General features: G+C 43.9%; 1 protein-coding gene across 4 annotated transcripts in view; it reads right to left on the bottom strand.

Moving 5' to 3' along the window:
• Window positions 1–3,459: 3,459 nt before the first annotated feature.
• The window catches only part of chd7 (chromodomain helicase DNA binding protein 7), a 93,595-nt gene continuing 74,130 nt past the window's right edge, over window positions 3,460–22,924 (bottom strand). For all 4 annotated transcript variants that reach the window (XM_020625100.1, XM_020625102.1, XM_020625099.1 and 1 more), the window contains 18 exons: window positions 20,468–20,667; window positions 20,035–20,194; window positions 16,047–16,136; window positions 14,304–14,407; window positions 12,559–12,688; window positions 11,194–11,309; window positions 10,318–10,738; window positions 9,952–10,160; window positions 8,787–9,773; window positions 8,223–8,389; window positions 7,204–7,458; window positions 6,771–6,941; window positions 6,425–6,655; window positions 6,110–6,325; window positions 5,723–5,863; window positions 5,474–5,578; window positions 5,108–5,288; window positions 3,460–4,856 (listed from right to left, as the gene is read on the bottom strand). In XM_020625100.1, the coding sequence (XP_020480756.1) occupies window positions 3,886–4,856; window positions 5,108–5,288; window positions 5,474–5,578; window positions 5,723–5,863; window positions 6,110–6,325; window positions 6,425–6,655; window positions 6,771–6,941; window positions 7,204–7,458; window positions 8,223–8,389; window positions 8,787–9,773; window positions 9,952–10,160; window positions 10,318–10,738; window positions 11,194–11,309; window positions 12,559–12,688; window positions 14,304–14,407; window positions 16,047–16,136; window positions 20,035–20,194; window positions 20,468–20,667 (4,855 nt within the window). In that variant the 3' untranslated portion in view covers window positions 3,460–3,885. The remainder of the gene's footprint in view (window positions 4,857–5,107; window positions 5,289–5,473; window positions 5,579–5,722; window positions 5,864–6,109; window positions 6,326–6,424; window positions 6,656–6,770; window positions 6,942–7,203; window positions 7,459–8,222; window positions 8,390–8,786; window positions 9,774–9,951; window positions 10,161–10,317; window positions 10,739–11,193; window positions 11,310–12,558; window positions 12,689–14,303; window positions 14,408–16,046; window positions 16,137–20,034; window positions 20,195–20,467; window positions 20,668–22,924) is intronic.

The raw sequence follows: 22,924 nt of genomic DNA, 5'->3' as shown, positions 1-22,924 counted from the left end.
CAATCAACAGCTACTGCATAGACTGTTGGTTTCACAAGTACTATGTATTGTAGGCTGGACATGTTACATCATGAACACCAACATTTCCTTAAACGCCCAACACATATCTTTGGTTTTAGGCTGGTTGTTTTGATGTACAAGAATATAGTAGCCAGAGTCTCACACATATTGTCCACCCTGCTCTCCCCACTGACCACACACACACAGTGGGATCTGGCTGTCAGTTTGCATTTTGTCAGCAGTTCCAGTGGGAGAGAGGCCATTTCTGGCAGTTGGCTGGAGAGGTAAGGTACACACACACACACACTGTCCACTCTTGTCTCCCCCACTGACGGACACACACACACACACTTTTCTTTCTTTAGCTGTGACATCATTATGCCTTCCCTAGAGCTCACCCCAATCGTAACCATCACAACTAAATGCCTAACAACCAACCCTAACCTGAACCCTAAAACCAATGTTGAACCTTTCAAAATCCCTTTATATTTGAGAAGACTGGCTAAAATGGCCTCACAACAATGGCATAAATACATGTACACACACACACAGAGGATCAGGCAACTTGTTTTCTTATTTTACCTCTATTTGACCTGAAATGTTCATTCAACTTTTACTGCTGACACAATATAAACATCCATATCTAACCAGACAATTTGGTGTATTCACACTGATGTGACGTCACCTCCCGGGTTATATGTAATGACCATTAAGGCCTCTAGGGGCCATTAACAGACCTGTAGACTCCTGTACAGCATAAACTAAAAGATGTATTTATGCTCAATATATAAAAACACATTGTATGCTTTGTTTCACCTATTATTTACAAAACACTCGTATGCAACATGTGATCCCATGGGTGCAAACACCACTTTTAAAGGGTGACGGTCTTCAGTGATTTGTGGATGAGCTGTAGCAGTAGGCTGACATGAAGGAATACAAGGAGCTTTGGACAAATGCAGCTGGTTGCAGAAGTAGGATTATCCCAATACAACACAGGTTAACGCCTGCACTTGGCATTTCTATGAGATATGACAGATTTATGGCTTTTTCAGACTTTTTGATTGAGCACCACTAAAGCTGAAACCATGAGTTGATTAATTTTCTGTTATCTGACTAATCAGTTAATCAACTATTTTGATAAAAACATTTTTCAACTTCTCAGCAGTGAGACTGCTACTTGGTCATTGCATATGAAAATTAAGTGTGAAACTTTTAGATTGGTCAATAACCAAGTAATTATGCCATTATGGGCTCTGAGACAATGGGCATTTTTTATTGTTTATCAATAACCAATAATTATTTAATATGTAATAATTTAAGTTGCAGCAAATGCTTTAGTGCAGGTGTTTGTCACATCTTACAGCTGGTTTTACGTTCTGTCAAATTAACCCCATTAAAAACTGGTAAACTAGGTATTAGCAGTTCTGTTCAGCTGTGGATCTAAGAGACAACTATCACGGCATTATTTTTAAACTGAAGACATAACTCTCAGGTAAACTGTGCAGTTACAAGGAGCTTCTAAGAATACAATTATTTACTGTGAACATTTGATAAAATAACACAAAGTGCAGGTCAAAGTGCACTCGTCTCTTTTGCCCCAGGCAGCAATCGCCTCCCAACACATTGGTCTCCACCAGGAAGGCCGAGTCCCCAACAGTGTGTGCGCGCGCGAGTTAAAAGTGTGAGTAATACCAGACACACACAACTCAGTAGATCTGTATAAACAGTGTTTACAGCAGTATCATCAGTGAGCAAACTTTTGTCGAGTGCCATCAGACAGTTTTCCTTGAAGCATAGAGCGAAGTGAAACAAATGAGATGCAGGCTGCAGTTTGGTTTCCTAGGCGAATATCATGATTCACTTTTATTAAAAGCATCATAGCTACAATTCATCATACATGATGTCTCCAAAAAACAAAGACGCACACCAAAAAGAAAAAAGAGGAAAAAAAACATTTACATGGTATGTCTGTAAACTTCAAGGCTAGATAAGAATCTTGAGGTAATGCTCTTCAGCTTGCTGGCTAAAAGTAACAAAAAGTCCATTTTTTTCTCCAAGAAAAGTAGCTAATAATAAAGGTACCTGATTATTTTAACTTTTTAACACCAGTGCATCAACAGGAACAGAGTGAGACAAAATTGATTGCAGTACTTGTCTTTTACAGTTTTTCTATTCATACGACACTTGTGGTTATTCATATGGTGAGTATGTGTGTTGGGAGGGTGATGTTGGAACATTCAAAAGCTGCCTTGGTTATTGCTGTCTCAGCATTCGAGAGGAAAACAAGGATCTTTGACGCAGAAGGAGTCTTCCAGTGAGCCGAAACTCATCTCTCTCCCCCCTCCGTCCCAGTTGTCCCTCTCTGTGTTTGCTGGGCTGGCTGCAATAGCAAATGTTAAGACCTGGCCACAGTGTGTGTGTTCGAATGTACTTTCAAATATATGAAGCACTTTCAGCGCCTGATTTATCTCAGACTTCAGACATCAAGCATCACTTGCGCTTTTCAAGTATTTAAAACTTAGTCAGCGACCAGAGTTGAACTTCGTTTAGAAAACTAATGAACTGAAATGGTGTCTCAGTCCTGTTCTGGCCAGGCCTGGTGTCAGTGTGTGTGACTAGAGCAACAGTCTTTGAAGAGAAGGTCACTAGGGAGCAGCACGTAGTCTGAAACAAACAGGATGTCAAGGAAAAAAACAAAAAAACATGAAAATGAAAAAAAAGATTTTAATGTGGCAGTGACCGGGAAATCAAAACTCATGTGCCCCCATTAAAGAAGAAACCTGAAACATCACATCCCTGTGTAGACCACCACTCCAAATCCATTCACAAATACCTCCAAACAGTGAAGGCTGGTTTTCGGCGGCATGAAGCAGACCAATCAGAAAGCTTAACTGGCAGCAGACCCAGCCCGCCCGTCACCCCTGAACCAAAACCAGCCGCCTCCAAAGAGAGAGAGGATTCGGATGTGGCAGTGAAAAGACTCGAGACAGTGTTCAAACAGTATTCAAACAGTGTGGGACTGGGTTTAACAGTATTGGTTCGGCGTGCACGCACACATACACTTGAAGGAAAACAGCCGGGTGGGCGAGTCCTCCCGGAAACAGTTACATGACAGAGGATTTAGGGGATTAGTGTGTGCAACTGTAGAAATCTGAATGTGTGTGGTGTGTTAGTCAGTGTGTGAAACTGAGTTTTAGGCTAGTCTAGTTTCCTCTTCCTGTCCAGTCTACCTGGTCTGATATGTGAAAACTACAAACCTGCCCTGCAACACAGCAGCTCAAGAACTCCATTACCCACAGTTTCTTCTGCAGCAGCTTTGTCAGACAGACAGCCCCGCTAGCTGTAATGCTGTTTTTCACCGAGAACCAATATTAGAGAAAGTGCCAGCAGCGGGCGTTTCTTGTCCTTTTGATGAGATGCTGCTAACGATCAACAAAACACTCCAGAAAGTAGAAGGAAGAAAAAAAACCAAAACATTTACAGCACTACTGTAACCTCATGAAGTCCTGTTTGAGGGACTGTGGAAGAGAAAAGTGTGGGTGCACCATTCAGTGCACACATTCCAACCAGATAGAAAAAAGGAAGTGTGAGCAGCCGAGCTCTCAGTGAGCGGCTGTGAGGACTTTCCCTGGCTACACTATCAATCAGAAAATTTTAACTTAACACACACCTAGTTCTCTCTGACGCACAGTAAATATACCTGCTCAAGAAATAAACAACAATGAAAAAGAATCCATAAACAATGTAAAGAAAAACTAAACGGATTTGTAGTTCGAACACTTCTGGCGGAGGCGTGTAAACGTGTGTGTGTGTGTGTGTGTACGTGTGTGTGTGCGCGCGCAGGGGATGTCACCACCAGTCAGATGTGTGTTTTATAGCATGTCAGCCACTCTTGTCCTTCTGCGGAGACACCACTGCCTCCTGCTCCTCTCCTCCCACCCCTCCATCCTCCAGAGCTAAGTCGTCAGCCTCGCCTCTCGTCTCTTTCTCAGCTCCCCCCCCCACCTCCTCTCCTGTCACTTTCTGCCCCTTCTTTTCCTCCTCCTCATCTCTTGGGGAGTTTGTGGTCATGGTGTTACCACCCAGTGCTCCAGCCATGGCGCTCTGCAGCTCAGCCAAGGTGGAGGCAGCGGGGAAGCCGGGCAAGCTGAGCCCCCCAAGGCCTGGAGGTAGGAACATGGAGGGGTAGAGGAGGCCGGGGGCCATGGTGGAGAGGAGGAAGGGGTTGAAAGCCAGAGAATTGGCAGACATGCCAGCTGCAGCCAGCAGGGCGGTGGCGTCGCCATTGATGGATGCCTCAGCTGATGAATCAGCAGCAGCGACCTGAGGAGATGCAGTGACATCACTAACTTTATCCAGTTTCTCTGTTCCTTCACCTTCTTTCTCGATCATCTTCTTCAGCTTCTTTGCTCCTTCCTCTTTTCCCTGGGCCTCCTCCTCCTCCTCCTCACAGGCATCTCCCTCTTCTTGTTCCTCCCTCTCTCTCTTCCTATTTGTCATCACTGTGTCATCGCTCTCTCCTCCCTCTCCCTCCCCTGTTCCATTGGTACTCCCTGATGCGGTGGCGACGGGGTTCGTTGCAGCAGCCGCGGCTGTCGCAAGGTTGCCACCAAACAACCCACCCAAACTGAACATGTTGGGTAGGGCGGCGGCCATATTGGGCAGGCCTCCCATGCCAGGCAGCATGAGAGGCAGCATGGAGGCGGCAGCAGCACTGGCAGCAGCCTGCTTGGGGTCAGAGTGGGGAGGAAAGGCCATCAGACCAGCAGCCAACTGGAGAGACTGGAGGCTCTGGAGAGAAGACAGGTCCATCCCTCCAAACAGACTGTTCAACAGCAAAGGGTTGATGCCTCCTGAAACACACACGCACACACGGGGTTCATCTCTATAACACGTTCAACACTGACACAAATAATACTAAGATATATAAGCTCCAACTCCTATTCAGTGTGTTTTCAAGGAATTAATGACAGATTGGAAGGTTAGTAAAAATGATGCGAGAAAAACAAAGCTGCCTAAGGTCAGAGTACTTGCTCGTCCCCCTAGCATGGGTGTGGAATATTTGTGTTTGCGCTAACCTGATTGGTTTAAAAATCATTTGTACCTGCAGATGACGCAGCAGAGGCCAGTGATGCATGTGCAGCTTGAGCTGCAGCAGCTGCCTGGGCGGCGGCGGCTGCCTTGGCAATCTCAGATTTGGGTCGCCGCCCCCGACGACGGACGCCCTCCTCCCTGACTACAGGGCCGGTCAGAAGGCGATCAAACATGGCTTCTGGGAGGAAACCCTGTGAGGGGAAGGATTTGCAGTCAGCATCTTTAAATTGACAAAAGAACTGTGGCAGTCTGCGCCCAACAGGGCTTTAACAAAACAAAACATTTCATTTTCAATATCTGGTACAGGAGCAATGATATCAATAAGGACATTGTTGCAATGGCGCAACTGTTAACTGCTTTGGTCTTAGTTACTGACCGACTGTTTGACAATGTCTGTCCAATCAGGGGCAATAGAAAATTCTGGATTCTCCAGCAGCCATCTGGGAAGCTCCTTCATTGGTGGAGCCATGGCCCCGCCCATCTAAACAAAGAGGAGGATGAAATGAGTTTCTCCACTTGTCCTTGGACTGCAGGCCTTGCACGACCGCACCTACGCCTTCTCATTCTGGCCTAAAGTAAGTGTCGCATGTCTACATACTATGAGAATCCTTGTGTGCCAGCTTACCTTGCGCCCATTGCGCCTGTTCACCACAGGCACTCTCTCGTCTCCAGTCAGGGTGTTGATGTCGATCTTGTTGGGGTTTCGACAACGATGGCGCTTCTGCTTGGGTTTAGACAACTGAGACAACAGTAACTCCTCGCTCTTCTGTCACACGAGAATCAAAAAAGAAAAGTACAATTTTACAGACAGTCAATTTAGTATCGCAGATGCTCAACTCAAGGAAGGCAATAATAACTGGAACTCTTCACTGTTCCAGAGCAAAGAAACAGGAGAAACAACACAGAAGAGGATTGCAGGGTGCTGCTTCTGCCTGAGCTTTAACAGTTAACACTTAAACAGGACTAAAGATGGAGATAAAGGACAAAGCGAAGGAAGCAAGCACGGCCATACTGGTGTGAATCCAGCCATGTCCATGGTGTATGTTGGGTTCTGCCTCAGCCACTCTCCCAGCTCCTTGTTGGACATCGCGGCCTCTTCCTCCTCCAGGCTGCCAGAGGCAACCGATCTAGCACTGGGGCTCTGCTCGGGGACAGTGAGAGGTCTGTGTGCATGGGCAGCATCCTGAGCCCCCTCCACAGCTGGAGCCTTCATCCCATCACCATCATCCTTCATGTCCAAAAAGTGACAACACAGATTCTTATATACAATGAACAATCACATCTATGTGTGCAGCACAAACAACTTGACTAGTGTTCAACTCCATACCCCTCCTGCTCTCTTGTTGCCCATGAACAGCAGCTCCAGGCCTTCCACATTTTTCCTGCGGCCACGCCTCCTCCTCATGATGGGCAGGTCAGTGTCCAGTGAACCATTGGCTCTGTGCTGGGAGGATGGGGCTTGCTGCAGCAACTCCATCTGGGTCTTGAGGGTGGGGCTTGTCACCAGGGCGCTTGGGAAACCAGCCAGTGAGGGAGAAGCCTTGTGGTGGTGCATAACCTGAGCAGCAAATCCATCCATTACTAAACTTGAATGCAAAGATTTGTTTTCATTTGTGGGAACTTCTAATAAGGAGCCACATCACTGATCTAAATGAGCGTGTTAACGTCAGCACCTTGGTGAGGTCTATAGCCTGGCTCTGCGACTCGGCGGCAGCGTGGCTCTCTCTCAGTTGAGCCACCATTTCCATCAGGTTACGTCTCTTTGCCGCCCTCTCTGCCTCAATCTCGATCTTTCTCCTCCTCCTCCTCCTCTGTCGGGGCACTGTCAGGCTCAGAGCGTCCTCCTGCAACATCAGCTCAGCAGTTAACCCTGTGCCTGCCTAACAGCATCTTACTGAGGAGCTTGTCACACTATTGTAACCAATGCGTTAGTGAGCGGAAGCAATTACCACTCATGACACCATCTCTTCGTCTCCTAACAGAATGATAAACTGGTATAACTAACTTGGGCTTTTCTGTCAGAAAAACTGGCATTAACTATTAAAGCTCTACGAGGGCTAGACCTCTGTTTGCGTGAAGTGTGTTTGTGTGTGCACAGACACTCACATGAACCTGTGGCGGTACCGTTTTATCTTCACTCCTACTGTAAGGCGTATGTATGCCAGCCATTGTCAGCTCGGCAAGGCTGCGCCGCGACAGTGGGCTCTCGGTCGCCGTGGCTACGGCTGCTGTGGTTACCACGGAGCCATGCCCTGGCAACAGGTTGCTGGGAAAGTCAAAGATGTGGCGTCTGTTGACAGGCCACTTGCCCTTCAGGACGGCCTCGCAGATGTTATCCATCCTGTTGATCATCACACGATCCTGAGGGATGGAGAGAAAAGAGACCAGTCTACAAAGCGCTCTAAACAGAAGCTGGTCTCGTCTCTTTCGGTGTACTGAAATCCTCAAATCATTACATCTACAACAGACAGAGGCCTTTATTTGAAGCAGGATTATAATATATTAGGCTTACACACGTATCTGTCTGTTTTCATTGTATTTTTGCCAAGCAGCAACCATCTTGGTTACCATTATCTACATTTCCACAGCATTAATTCCATCAGTACAAGGCCAGTCATGTCATTCTCACTGCAAAGCCCTCTTTGGAGGGGTTTGACAAATGCTTGTTCATTCAACAACGTTCTCCTATTTTGCCATTTTCGCTGCTGTCAATTAAACGATTCCTGCACAAACGTTTCACATTAAAAGCCTCCCAGTGGTTTGAAAGACAAAATACTTATCGTAAGGTGTATGAAATGTTTATTTTTGTTAAATAAATGTCAGAATGTTAGAAAAATTATTTGAATTACTTGAAGATAATTCAGTTTGTCATCAGAACTAAGAAAAATAGCAAATGTTCACATTGGGAGCCAAAACAAAAGCTGGAATCTGTGAATTTCTGGCATTTAAAAGGTCTATCAATGACTACAATTACAATAGCTTCCAGTTAATTTAGTGCTGGCTGACTAATAAATCCACTAACTGATCATCTGAGCTCTAATTTCACATCTGTTTCATTTCACTGACAGTAGCTGAGCTGTTATGCAGCCTGTATTTGTCCATATCGGACATTATGCGACACTTACTTTAGGCCAGAATGAGAAGGCGTAGGTGCGGTCGTGCAAGGCCTGCAGTGCAGACGTTTCTGGTAGGTCATCGGGACAGAACCCATCTCTGGTTTCATCTCGGGCCAACATGCTCAGAGATGCGATACTCTCTTCATCAAAGTTCTTCTGCTCTGATGCAGCACTCGCTGTGCAGAGAGAAAGTTGAACTGCAACTCTTAATTAAAAAGGGTTTCCAAATGGTTATCTGGGGAGCCAAACTCATTTTATTCTCTCACCCCTGAAAATTACACTCATTAAAATACTGCCAGGTCATTGGGGGGGGAGACCAGAAATAGGCCTGTGACTAAGTGTGGTGTCAGCAATGATGGGGGCTGACAACTAGGACAAATAAACTGGTTAACAAAATTACAAAAAGTACAATTAAAGTAAGACATCTGAGTCCTATACATTGTGCAGAAGCTAGATTTTGAACTTTGCATCATCATCTTTGTGATAAATCAAGAAATCTAAGTTTAATATTCATGATCCTCACTGAGATCAGTGACTAACTAGCTCCAAGCTAATGCCAAACTGGAGTAGTACCTTCAGCCTGAGAGGATTTCTCTGATTTGTCATCTTCATCCATCCTCTCATCCTCTTCCTCCTCTGGGCTCTTCTCTGTGTCACCTGATTTGGGAGATTTAGGGGACTTGGGGTTCTTCCTCTCCTCTCCATCATCCTCTTCTACAGTCTTGTGGCTTGGTTGTGCTTTAGTAGAGGAGTCAGGATGTTCAGAGAGCTCATTGGTCATCTCCTCCTGGTTCCTGAGAGAGTTAAGATTCAAACTACTCTTCTCTTCTGTCAAGTCTTTCTCTGGGTTATCTGCTGACTTGCAAGTCTTCTCTACTTCTCCATTCTGCTCCACCAGCTCTTCTTTTTCTATTTTTGGTTGGACCACCTCTTTCTTGACCTCCTTTCTTGGTGAAGAAGTGGTCTCAGCTTTCCTTTCTTCAACCTCTTCTTCATTTTCCTTCTGTTCATCAGACATTTCAGTCTTGGTATATGGAATGTTGGTAGTGTCTGCTCCCTCTGATTCCATTTTCACCTCCATCTCTGCTTTCCCCTCCCTCACTACTCCTTCCACTTTAGCTGCATTAGCAGCAGTTTTCGGAGCAGCTGCAGGGCTCGCCAGCTCTGTTGGCGTAAGGAGGGGTGCAGGGATACTTTCCGCGTCTCCCATGGCAGCTTTGTTAATCTCTCCCTGGGCTCCCATGCTGACACCGGCCCCTCGCTGGCTAGTAAAGCGCTGGTGGGCTTCCAGAAAAGCAAAGGAAGGGTCATTTAAGATATGATAATCTGTCCGGCTCACACCATGCTTAGAAGCCCCCAGAAGGAGGTCCCGGTCATGGCGGCCACACTCCCACCACTCTGGGAGGTCTGGAGAAGGCTGGCAGAGCTTGAGGCGCTCAGAGAGCAGAGGGTGGGGAAGGACCTGCTCTCGAATGCGGCGAAGCAGCTCAATGCGATACAGGGTGCGAGAGGCACGCTCCTCTGTTATGGGGTCAATGATCAAGGTTGGGTCTGGGAGTTCTGATAAAATTAAACACAGAAAATCAACTACTATAAGTACCATGTTGGCCAATTCTGATCAAGTGCTCACAAACAAACTGTTATTTTACTGACTTTAGTATTTCAGTGACTGAACAAAACAATGAAAAGACACCTTTCTACTCTGCAATAACCTCAAGCAACGTATGCTTCCTCTCACCTGTTTCAGTCTTGACCTGCATCCGGCAGACCCGCTTACACATGGCAATAAATGAGTAGTAATACTTCTCTAGGCTCTCGTCGGTTTTTTTGTCCAGTCTGGCAAAGGCCCTGAACTGGGTCCAATCAAATTTCTGATGTTGGGTGTCAAAGACTACTCCAAAGGTAGAGACAACACGGTAGAAATCAGCCTCCTCACGACGAGTCCATCTGACAAAGGGGGGGATTGAGTAAGACAAGGTTCAACTAGCAAAAACATGACTGGATTTTATTCTTTTGTATTACCAGCTTTCATCAAAGGTTCCCAATATCCATATGCAAGTGTTGAATCAACATTGTAATTATGTATCATTAAATGTAGCTCTACCGTTGTCTTCTCTCCTTGTAGTACATGGCTCCATCAGCCATCAGGGAGCTGGTGGTCATCACTGGTGAAGCCTCTGGCACAAACTGTCCACTTTTGGCAAAATAGGCACTTCCTTTTGCCATGTATGGGCTACTTTCTGTCATGAACACCGCTGCTCCATCTTGAATGTAAGCTGACCCTCCTCCTGTCTCCTGTCTCATGGCAATGGAAGGCAGGAACTCCCTGCGGCGTCGACGGCGACCATCAGGCCGGTTGAGGGCCTCCTGGCGGAGCTGCTCTCTCCGGTTGGAGCGCTGGTAGGCCGTGATGAGGCGACGCAGACGGGCTGTCAGAGCTGAAGCTGCTGGCCAATAGAGTCGCTCACTGGAGCCCAAAGCTCCACCCACAGCAGGCCCACTTTGACTGTTTTCACCTGATTTAGCTACAGTGAATAGGACAGACAAGAGTAAGAATGATCAGGGCGAAAGAAGACATGCAGTGTAAACAACTTATAGCTGCTGTCATTTCATCACTTGCTCTACATTTGGAGAGTCAGTGTTTAAAGTTTGAGCTCATGCAGCACAAACAGCAGTATTTTATTTGAGGCATGCAATGTTATTTTTTATAAGTTCAAAGGTTTGGTGAACCTGTCTCACATGCTTTGCAGTTCTCAGTATACATGTCATTTGTGTGCATGTAAAGTCTAAAATCTGTTGTTAAGATCTGGGCATGGTTGTATTTTGTGCAGGATTGGGGTTCTGGACTGACTGATGACTACATTCATTTCTAGTACCCAAGACAAAACAAGCATTCTGTCATTCTGCTTAACGACTTAAATACTTCAGTTTTTCTAGCATCTTTCACCCTTTCCCTATCCCTCACAAAGTCAAAGTTTACCTTCGATCTCGCCTTCCACAGTGTCGTCTTTGTCATCTAGTGGAGAATTGGTGAAGTCGTCTAAGTCATCTTTAAAAGGCATTCGCAGCGGCTTGTACTCTGGGTCCTCATCCTCACTGGAGAAGGTTGAACGGATAAACAACAATCAGGCTTTTCTTTTTTGGATGCACAGATTTTAAACTGTCACAAAGTGATATTGTTTTAAAATTTGAGGATCTGACTACTAAGATAAAAGAACAAGGAACAGTGAAAAGTAAAAATATAAAGAGCAAGTATGGCAGAGGCCCCAGAGGCAAAAGGAAAGGCTGACATTAAGGCCTGTCAGAGATTCCACTATACTGACATTAAACTGGCCCTTTATTGTGGCCCATGTTCTTTTTGTACCGAAACCAGTATAACTGTACTGGAGGTGTGACATATGAATAACACTGCATACAACAAACACATGGGATACACAGTACAAAGGATACCGGTGAAGTTGTTTTCAAACCAGCAATGGTACATGAACAAAGTGGGGATGTGCTTTCGCTTGTCCTGTACAATGTCAACATGATCTGGAATCAAGTTGTTCTGCATAGTGTACAACATGTTGATTATGGTCACAGACAGTTTTTTTTTTAGCAATGTTAAAATTTAAACCCCCCAGCAGTGTGTCACAGAAACACTTCAAACTTCACACACCTCCACCCACACCCAACCCAAGATGCTTCTTTTTACACTGAGCTGAACTGATGGTGCCAGTTTTACTCTCTCTCATGGCACTTTATATAAACAGTGGTGTGGCAGAAAACCGGTGCAATAACCCTGGCAGTGGAAAGGGGCTTAAGGATCCCACATTTAAGTGGACAAGTACGACTCCAGCACTTTTAATCTTCAAGGTTTTTGAAATTCAGGCACAGCTGATTTAACTGAGGGTTATGTATGGCCACTGATAAATACAACCAAATAAATGAAAGTTGGTACAAGCAGAAATTTTCTGCTGAACATGGTAAAAGCTGTGGACTATAAATCAGCAGTACAAAACAGGACAATATGTTATGAATGTCAGATCTACACACACTGCAGGTCAAGGCTACTGTGACCTACATGTTTACTTAAAGCAACAGTGACTTCAAATAAGTTACACCTGCTTCCATTCACATGTTTTGGAGGAGCTGGACATTTGGTTTTTGCCTTTGTTTCCTTTAAATAAAAATTATATTTCTCAGACTTCAGGGACAGCATGAAATCTTACAAGAGATTTAATGGAGTAGGAAAATGGAAGGTACATGAACACATACAAAAAAATATGTTGAATCAGAGACGGTGACCCCAGAACGAAGAAAGAACAAACTGCTTTTTGGTCAGTGATGCCTGATTTCTTACCCCTCAGCTCCATCTGCCATCATGTCAGAGCCCCTCTGCTCAGCGGCGATAGCCTTGGCATCAGGCATACCCACCCTCTCCAAGAAACACAGGGTGGGGTCAGCTCGCATCGAGTTGTACTTCTCATAGCCTGAAGAGGAAGAGAAAGAACATTATAGTGGATTTTAGTCAGTAACTTAATTTAGCTTCAGAAAGTACTGCAGACTAGAAGATTACTGGTCAAAGCACATCCACCTCAAGACAAACTCTGAGATAGAAGGGTGAAAGAAGCTGTGCTTTCTAGCTCACTCCTAGACAGACATGATGCTACACAATCCAACACACAGTTTTTTTTTTTAAACACACTCACACACTGACTCAGACGCGCTTGCACGCGCACCCACATGCAGCATCCACATTAAATGAAGGAATAGACAAAAACAGCAGCAGAAGGGCAGACCCCAGGAGCCAGCTGCTGACAAGACAGACAGCCTGTGTGTGTCTGTTTCTGTGTATGTGCACTAGCCTTCATTGTGCATGTGTGTACGTGTGCGCTTAGCCAAGTGAGCCTGCAGGTGCTCATTTGTGTCTGAGCGGGAGAGAGAGCGCAAGAGAGGATGAAGAGGAAAAAGTATGTGTGCTACGGCGTCTGTGAAAGTGAGCCAGTGGGTGCTACGGCGTCTGTGAAAGTGAGCCAGAGGGTGTGAGGAAGTGTGTGTGTGTGCGTTTGTCCGTTAGAGGCATTCAGGCAGAACAGATTCGAATGTGCAGATCCTACCGAGACACATCGGGAAGGAGAGAGGAGGGTGTGGGTGGTGTGTGTAGGGCAGGTCAGATGAAGAGAAAAAGAAAAGAGTAAAGGAGGAGAGGCAGGGAGGAGTGGAGGGGAGGAGAAAAGGGTGAAGAAATGAGAGGAGAGGACAGGAGTCTGGGCAGTAAAGGGGAAGTGGAGTAAGACGGGCTGCCATTACACATCCACACCAGCTCTTCTTTGACCTTTCATTCATCCATCCTTCTTTCTCTCACTCTCCATCAATTCAGTTAGGAAGATGTGACGCATGTGTCTGTCTCACACACACACACAGCTGTACGCCCGCAGTCAAATGTTAATCACTGGGGCCTGTATAGGCCATCACTCGTGTGTGTGTGTGTGAGACACACCAAGGATTATGATTAACTATGGGTAAGTCCTTTTGTTTTCCTATGTGTGTCCTAATTGAATTATAGACGGTGGCAAAGACAGAAAAATGATGACAGTTATGCCAAATTAATATGCATGAGGGTCTCGAGACAACACTAAGCCGGTCTATCACTGGGAGTCACGTTCAGTTACCCAGTCAATACTCAAAGGTGGGTCACTGGGACAGCAACACAACTGACAGGTTAACAGTTAACAGAGATAATAAAGTTTGTTGTTCTAACTTTGAGGTTAGCTTAGCTTGCAAAATTAACACCTGTAACAACTGTGCACCACACACAAACACAGCCAGTTGTGAAACCAGCCATCAATCAGACTCATGATCACACACTGGTGATAGTGGTTCCAGCTGTGTACCACTATTACCATAGCAACACCAGTCAACTGGTTGCAGCACAAATGGGGTGTGCATGCTCACCCGGTGATGCTTACTGGTTGGAAGCCACAGGAGAAAGTCTGAGTGTCTGAAGGTGCTGAGGTATTATCTGTGCGAGCGATGTTGATTCTGTTGACTGCCATGTTGGAAGACTTAGATCTGTATGCAACTATGCTGGTGTGTGTTTCTTACCATGTTTGAAGACACCAATGAGCAGGGATTTGTCAGCCTCGCTGTCCCACCAGTCAGCTGGGACCTCAGCGTGGAAAGGCTGGGGAATCCAGATATCCAGATCGCTGTGGCAGAGACAAACATATCACATCACTGAGAATCCATTTAAACTTCAGTACAGCATCAGTCTGGCATTTCAATTCATAATAAGGAAAAGAGCAGAAATCAGATCATTATCCATTTGTGTTGAATTCATATTGTAAAAGCTGTCAGCTTCAAGCCAGGGACAAAAACTGTTCTTAAAAATGTGAGCATTAATGTGCAAACAGATTCCAGTTTTTGATTTTTAATCAATTTGCACAAATTTCCAAAAGCACGGTTTCGCTGTCATTACAGGTTTCTAAGTACAGATTAATGGGCAACCATAGAAACGCCATTTCAAACTAGACCTACAACACAAAGTGCGCAAAAAGTTACAGGGTCTGCAAACTTTCTGAAAGCACTGTCACTAAGACAAAAAACAAACCCAAGAAAGCTAAGAACAAGCATACACTTTTTGCAGGATAAATTGTTGTGGCATCAAACAAACAAAATCATTATAGAAAGAAGATGGTGTTTCCAGGTAGTTATGGAAAGAAAGGCTACGATACACAATGGAAGGAGAAGGACGGTGACAGGAGGAGAGAAGAAACCAAGGAAACGGTCCCTTATCTCTGCAAACAGCAGCATGCCCGGCCTTGGCAACATAAACACACGTGTGTGCGCCAAGACTGGCATGCTAAATCCCCCTGGCATATGTTGGCACGATGGCACCCGGTATGCTCACGTCTGGCACGCGCTGAGACAGACACACACACACACACATACGGGGGGCCTGTCACAGTAGCCACTGACTGGGGGGATGGAAAGATGGAAGGGAGTGGGAGAGATCAACATGGAGTGCATGTGCTCCACATTATAAATGTGTCCACATCTGGATGAAAGGGCGACGAGGGGGATGGGAGATAATGAGAAGTGCACTGCATAGAGGGGAAGAGATGGACAGATGCCAAGAAAAGTGGAGTGTGACAAAAAGGTGGAGGGAGCAGTGAAGGCATTGTCAGAATGAGATGAAGGGTACAGTCAAGGTGAGCAGCATAACTTTTACATGAATAGCACTGCAGTGAGAGGCCTACAATAAGCAACACAAAACATGTAACGAAACGTCTACGTGTCAAAACTGTGATAAGAAACTCACTGGTCAAGAAACTGAGACTTGTATCTGTCAGAATATAAAGAACCGTGGAAAAGAGGCTACTAGAACAGACTAAAATACACCCTAGTAATAATTAATCACATATTCATATAAATATACTTCTCTCAACTGACTTCACGGTGCATCCAAGAGATGAAGGCTTTTTTCCCCCCCTTTAACTGTTATAAACACCTAATACTGTATATTCAAGGAAATACCAGGCTGAACAGGATGGATGACAAGGCAAGGACATATGAAAGTGTCAGCAAAAAAGTGCACACACCATGCATCAGTTAACAGTAACACTCAGATGTAATGCTTTGTTCTAAGGTGCTTGGACCACTGTGAGGCAGAGTCTGATCATGTTAGACCAGTTTGTTATAACCAGAAGACAGGCTGGTGCATTTGTTAAAGCAGCAAGAGATTCACCGACTGCTTGGGGGGCCCACCCTACTGCATCCTGAGTAGGGTGGGCCGATATGGTCAAAGAGACTAAATTGAAGAGAAAGAAATATAGAATATGTACTAACCTGGAGTCAGCTCCTTCCAGGATGCTCTTAGCCTGGTTGCCTACGACTTCCTGCCTAAGATAATAGAGCATCCTCACCCTGAGCAACACCCTGAAAAACAGTACAAGGTTAGTCAAGCTCTTCTTCAGGATGGATGTCTGATTTAGTTCAATACAGATAAAAGATTCATAGGGACAGCACACTGTCAAATTATTATCCTGATTAAAACTTATAAAACTAAAAAAAAAAATCTTGACAATTTCTCAAATGCCAATTTGACTTCTTTCTTTGCCTGAACATCACTCCAATACCCAAATACACTTAATTTACAACAATATAAACAAAGAAAAGCAGCTCCTCTCCTTTGAGTAGGTGGCACCAGAGAATATTTGGCCTTTTTGCTCAAGAAACTGCATAAACAATGAATCGAGATCAGATCACTGAACCATTTGTTTTTTTATAAATAATTTGGTAATTCTATCACCTGATTTAGATCTTAGATTTGTTAGTTTTAATTTAGTCAAAAACTGTCATTTTTAAGGTTTAGATCTAAGCATTTTGAGGCTACAACTGTCACCATCTTTGTTGTGTACAGTTGCCATGGTTCGACGTGTTCTTGTCTATAGCGAGGTTGGTGATAAACAGTGTCCTTCTGTTGTGCACGGAGTGCTTTAGAAGACTGATTCACTCAAACCTGGACTTAAATCCTGATCACTGGGTTTAGCCTTAGAAGAGAATCTAAATAGATAACACAATACTGTGCACAGAGCAACTCTCGTGAAATGGTGTCGAGATGGCAAAGCATAAGGCTTGTCCAGAGTATGTATCATTTTTCTGAATCCTTCGTTCTCAACCGTGCTAATAGGGCGCATGTCTTTGGCTAAACAGTATGCAACAGCATCTGTTATTTTTTGTGCCTTTCTGAGTTGGATGGATACGGAGTTGGACTGAAGAGCGTGTCTAATTGATGACTGTGTTGCGGAGGATGTTTGTCCTTCTTTCTGTTTGTTTATTAGTTGGTCACATGTCGGTCTGTGTTTGAATCTTAAATGGTTGAAAAGATTTGTGGTGTTACCAGCCGGTGCCGACACAACCGCGTAGCAAATCTTGCGTGTACTATGTTGTTGATCCACGTCCGCTTCTTTGAATGCAAAATGTTCCCAGACAACAGAATTTCTTCTACCTTTTTTGTTGACCAAGACTTTTGTGGCTGCTCTTTTTCTGACATCTTCCCTCGCGCTGATTTTTAAATGCGATCAGATACGACATACGCAAGGGGAAGGGCGAAAGAGAAAGTGCGGATGTGCGAACGCAGGCCAAAATAACTTTAAAAACAGAATAATCATTTTTTTCTCGATTACAACCTTTTTGTGATCGTTGAGCCCCAAAATCGAAAATTCAATTAATTGCACAGCCCTAGTGAACACCTAGAGTAACATTTAGATGGCTGGATTCTAACATTAATCCCAAACATATTCATTCCTATTGACTGCAACTAAAAAGACAGATGAGTCAAGGTACCATTAATAATACCTCCAAAGCACTTAAATGACCTTAACATTTTCAAAAAACATCTGCATGCTGCCAGCATTTGGTAGTTTGCCTCAGCCTTTCTTTGTATTCTTCTCTAAATCTCAGTGGACTGTAGATGCTTTTAGCTCAGACCTGTTTGTTCCAAGAACCTGAAACGTCTAATTACTGAGAGAGAACATTACTGAATGTCAGGTGCTTGTTATTAACGGTAGTGCAACAGGTCAAATGGCGAAGCTTTTGAACAAAAGATAAACTGCCTGACAAAATTAATAATAACTATATACATGTTAGTTTAACACTTTAGTCTTAACATCTGTGTTAATGAAGCTCAAAATGTTTTGTTTGTGATGAAATTGTCATATAAATTCAATTCTCTCTTTATTACTAAGATCATAGTTAAAGGTGGTGTTATACTGTTATACATTATATTCAAACATGTCTATATTTTTGTCCTCCCCAGTTACATATATTAGAGGATCAGAATATTAGGAACACCTCTGAATATAATGTAGTCCAGTACAACACCACCTTTAACTATGACCCCATTTTTAAAGTTCGTTTTTCTTGACAAAATGAACACAGATTATAACATCCATATGAAGCATTAAGATATCAAAACAAGCTGCAGAATATCTTATCGTATTCCAGTTAAGAAGCTTATTTACAGAATTCCCTCATAAAGTCTGATTTTCCCCATCTTGAAAACATTCACTAAGACATATCTTTACCAGAGGGAAGCCTGACAACACTGGTCACACTGAACTAATTTTTCTGAACGATATGCTGTTAGGTAATGGAAAGGTGCAATTTGCTAGAACACTGATCTTAAATTACTCGGATGGAAAACGTCCTGAGGTTTTCAGGACACTGGCTGCACAAACTAGAATTCATTACTCTATTCCAGGGGTCTCCAACCTTTTTTACTCAGAAGGTAATGAGAGCAACTCATTTTATATTAGGCTACTAATTATATTTAATCACATACTGTATCAAAACTTTCAAACATGTTTCCAAACAAAGCCATCTGAACAAGCTGGCCACAGCACAACTAAATGAATCCATGGCAATGTACCTCCTGTTTCTTGTACAGTAAAGTTACATATTTATTATTTAGGTCGAGACTTTTAAAGTTGCTATCACTGAACGGCGAAACTGACGTAAACAAACTCGACAGCTGTGTAACTCCTTGGATTGACAGGTGATTGGCAAATAATAGTTTGGTGCCAAAGTAGGGAGGGACATTTGTGTATTTGATTGGACTGCAGTTTAAGCAGGTTTACTGAATGAAAATCTGTCATGTAACATTTTCAGTTTCATCTTGCATGCATCGTAGGCTACATAACTGTATATTCTCTGAACCTTTAGGTGAGCTACTCAGAATCAGGTAGCGAGCTACTGGTAGCTTGTGAACGACGTGTTGGAGATCCCAGCTCTATTCCAATGTTAAAATTACTACTACTGTCACGCAGGTGTCATGTTCTCTGGAAACAAATTACAAATGTTCCTTGTCAGAATTATTCTTCCGTCATCTCCTACCAATAAAGAAATGACTTCAGTCATGGCTGGAGAAACAAAGTCAGATTTGATCTCCTGACAATAGAAATGATGCTACCTGGGAGAGCTGTCTCACTGTAAACATTTGTCACCAGGATTTATTGCCAATAATGGTGTTTGGAGCAGAAGACAGGAGGAGAGGTGGGGGTTGGGAGGAAGAGGCAAGTGGGAGGAGCAGAGAGGAAAAGAACTGAAAGGACAGAGCTGTTGGAAGGGAGAGAACAAAAAGTTTGGAGAGGCAGTGAAGAGGGGGCAAGGGTATAAAGACAGTAATTTGCAACTCATTGTGGTGTGTGTATTTGTGCATCAATGGCATCACAAGTTGCTGTGTGTGTCTGTGGGCAGGCTGTGTGCGTTCATCCATCAATGTGCCAGGCCTGATTAGCCACACAACACTGTGCTCCAGCCTAGCAGATGGCACCACATAATCACCCCCAAGAGTGTGTATGTGTGCGCACGCCTTTCACACACTTCCAACAGGTCTGCCTGCCTAGCACCTGGCCTGGCATACAGCCAGACATGCACATACTCAGAAACAAACTTACCCCTCAAGAAGAAAAAAAAAATCTAAATAAAAAAGTAATCTTAGAACTGAATCTGGAAAGCATGAAAGCATCTCTGCCTGACGCCAGAAGAGAGCTGATCATAGAACAAATGACTGTGCGTGTGACTGCTGGATCTGTTCAAGGTGTGCTGTATGTATGGTTATAGAGCCAGACATCACACCTGACATGTGTCTATGTCCTGGTTTTAAAACCCATTACACCCATGTCAGTTTGGTATCCATAGATGTTTGCTCTATGTTATTACTAATTCAACCAATATTACTTTACAAAGATAGTTTATTGCTCCTTAAAATTAAACAGCGGTGTGCTAGTCACTAGCTACCCTGATGTTTCAGGGTGGTGTGTGTAAGCCCTACTTGTTACAGTGATGTTTCAGGTGTCTCTTGTAACTATCCTCTTGCAATAAATGGTCAGGATTGCAGCTGGCCAACCAATCAGCTCGTGGAGTCTGTGGAGGCGGGGCCGGGGGCTTCCCCTTCTTCCCCTTCCTGCCCCGAGGGACTGGGGTAGAGAGACCTGTAGAGAGTAGAGAGAGAGGGCGGTAAAGAAATAGTCCGGAGATTCTATGCAGGAAAACTTAGTGTTTGAACAGACAGTCCCCAGTTTTAAGCTGTTTTTGTTTAGACACATTAGAAAACTTTAGCTTGTCAGATTTGAAAGAAAACCGTGGTGAGATGAGGTACAGTATTAAGCCTTGATTTTTCAGATGCTCATACACTGTGCAGTTAGTGAAATCATCCTGTATATAGTGCATAATCAGGTGTGTGTGTATGTGTGTGTGTGTCTTACCAGAGTGGTTGGTCAGCGTCTTGGTGGTCCCATCTTCACTTGGGGTGATCAGGTCCCAGATGAAACTTTTAATATTCTCGTCCCCACGGTAGTGCAGCAGGCAGTAGGCTAGCAGAGCTCTGCAGATGGTTTCCACATCGGCCTCTTTCAAGGGGCGCTTGAAGCGACCATGAGCCAAGATGTCACTCCACCTGCCCCAACTACGAGGATGCAAAGAGACGTACCTGTCAGCATAAAGCTATACTCTTCTAGCTCTTATTACTGAATATACAACAGCGGATTAATGGAACATGGTGCTGTCAAAGTAGGCTGGTCAAACCATTAAGGAAATGACAGAAAATTCACCAATATACTGGATTTTTGGTCATTTGTCAGATTTGTCAACTCTTCAATGAGAACAAACACTAAAGCAAGTAGAGGTACAACACTGGCTCGAGTATGTGTTTGTCAGCACTGCACTATTTACACTTCACTGACGGGGGAAAGCATATTTTCAAGTGGAAACATGAGAATTTTGCAATAATTGTAATCTGATAATATAACTGACATGATGCACTATACAATGGGTAATAACACTGTCAACATCCTAACATACTATAATGCAAACACCAGATACTGAAAGTCTTAAATTGGTCACTTATGAATAGTAGTTTAACAAAAAGTGATGAAAAATAAGGTGAAATGTAATTTTACATTTTTGGATGCCTTGGATCGCTAAACTCTGAAATAGTGAAATTATTTTACTACATCAGACAGTTTGTTTCTCTGTACTACAGCACTTTCATGGCATCTGACTATATATCCAAGCTCACATAATTTTGTCTTGCAGCCCAGTGGCAGACAATGATGAATGCTGCCCTCATTTACTAGTCTGTTGACTTAACCATGACTGGCACCCTAGCTAGTGCCACCTAAGCATCACAAAGGCTGATGTGGTGGACAGTGTCCCTCCCTCAAACTGTCTTGTTCTCAAGTAAAAAATTTCCACTGCAGCTTCGCAATCTTCACTGAATCCTGTGAACCAGTCATACTCTGAAAGACTGAACAAAAATGGTGGAAGAGTGCACGTACAAGAGAGATGGATGAAGGGAGAAGACAACAAAGTACTGAGCAGAGAGGACAAGCCCAGCCAGACAGTGTGCTCTGTGCCCTAAAGCCTCAGGCCACACGACTAGACTGTAACAATGACAACACTGACATCTCACTAGTGCCACTATTCTTTCTTACACAAATGCACATGCACACACAGTCATGCCAAGTCAGCCATGGCAATCACCAGATAATCACTATCTTTGGTAAGTGTGTCACTTTGCCTCTGTGTGTAGTATACTGTACCCTTGAGACTCCAAACACTGCTGTGTATAGAAGTCCGAGTTAAATCACTTCTATCACTGCACTAAGATTTTACACACCGTCTGATAAATCCAGAGAAAATGGGTCAGGATGTGGTGTGTCGTACCTATACTAGTCCTCTCCATGACAGTCTGCTACCTGCAGCACATCTGTAAATCCAGCTTTTCTAGCCACACGGTCTGTAAATGTTACTATTAATACTATTCGCTGTTGCACTTTAATAAGACATGTGACGACTTTAATCCCAACTATATTATTCTCACCAACCTTAGCCTAGAACCTAGAACAAGAAAACCGCTAGCTGTCCATGTACATGGGTATTTTTTTTCTGTGCGTTTTTGCCTTTTGTCCACACACAAACTGTTTTAGGTCACTGAAAACAGCTGTGAATATTTTCAGAAATTCTGTTTTCAGTGTTGACGTGTAAACAAGGAAAACTGAGTTTGTGGTTTGTAACAGCGTTTGCTCATATCTCATTTGCGTGACATCATTGTGCAACAGTATCTCCTTTGAGGCCTGGATCTATTATTGATTTTACAACAAAATAGATGCATGTTATGAGGCGATATTGTGCAGTGGCTGATGCTGCCAAACACGTGAAGGTGGTAACATTGCTAACTGGGCTTATAATGTGCTTACACATATTGTACACAGTCACTCACACACTATGTTGAGGAACAGAGGCATCCCCCTATGGGGGTTACTGCTACAACTCAGCAACAATCCTACAACAGAGACCCACTGATCTAATGCAGAGACACCATTGTCACCTGAACCAGTAATGACTTCAAGCTTCTGACTGGCCAGTGTGACTAGTTAGGGTTACATTGCTAGCTGCTGGCCTGACATACTCTTAACAGCAGTTTTTGTGTTTTCATGTCTAAAAAGGATTGATCTTCTTCAACAGTCTGTGTGGGTGGCTAGTAGACACTCAAGGAAGTTACCAAGTCCAATACAAAACTACAACTTGACATTTCCATATTTCCATTTTTGTACAAAACAACATACAACATGTTTAACAGGGCACTTTAAAGGTGCTACTAGGTGGATTTTGGCCAGACTAGCTGCTGTTCTTCATCTGGTTTTTGAGTAGGAAACAAGTAT

This window comes from Monopterus albus, unplaced genomic scaffold (genome assembly GCF_001952655.1).
Source record: "Monopterus albus unplaced genomic scaffold, M_albus_1.0 scaffold345.1, whole genome shotgun sequence".
Taxonomy (NCBI): domain Eukaryota; kingdom Metazoa; phylum Chordata; class Actinopteri; order Synbranchiformes; family Synbranchidae; genus Monopterus; species Monopterus albus.
The sequence above is the reverse complement of the archived record's forward strand: the minus strand, read 5'-3'. Positions and strand labels throughout refer to the sequence as shown.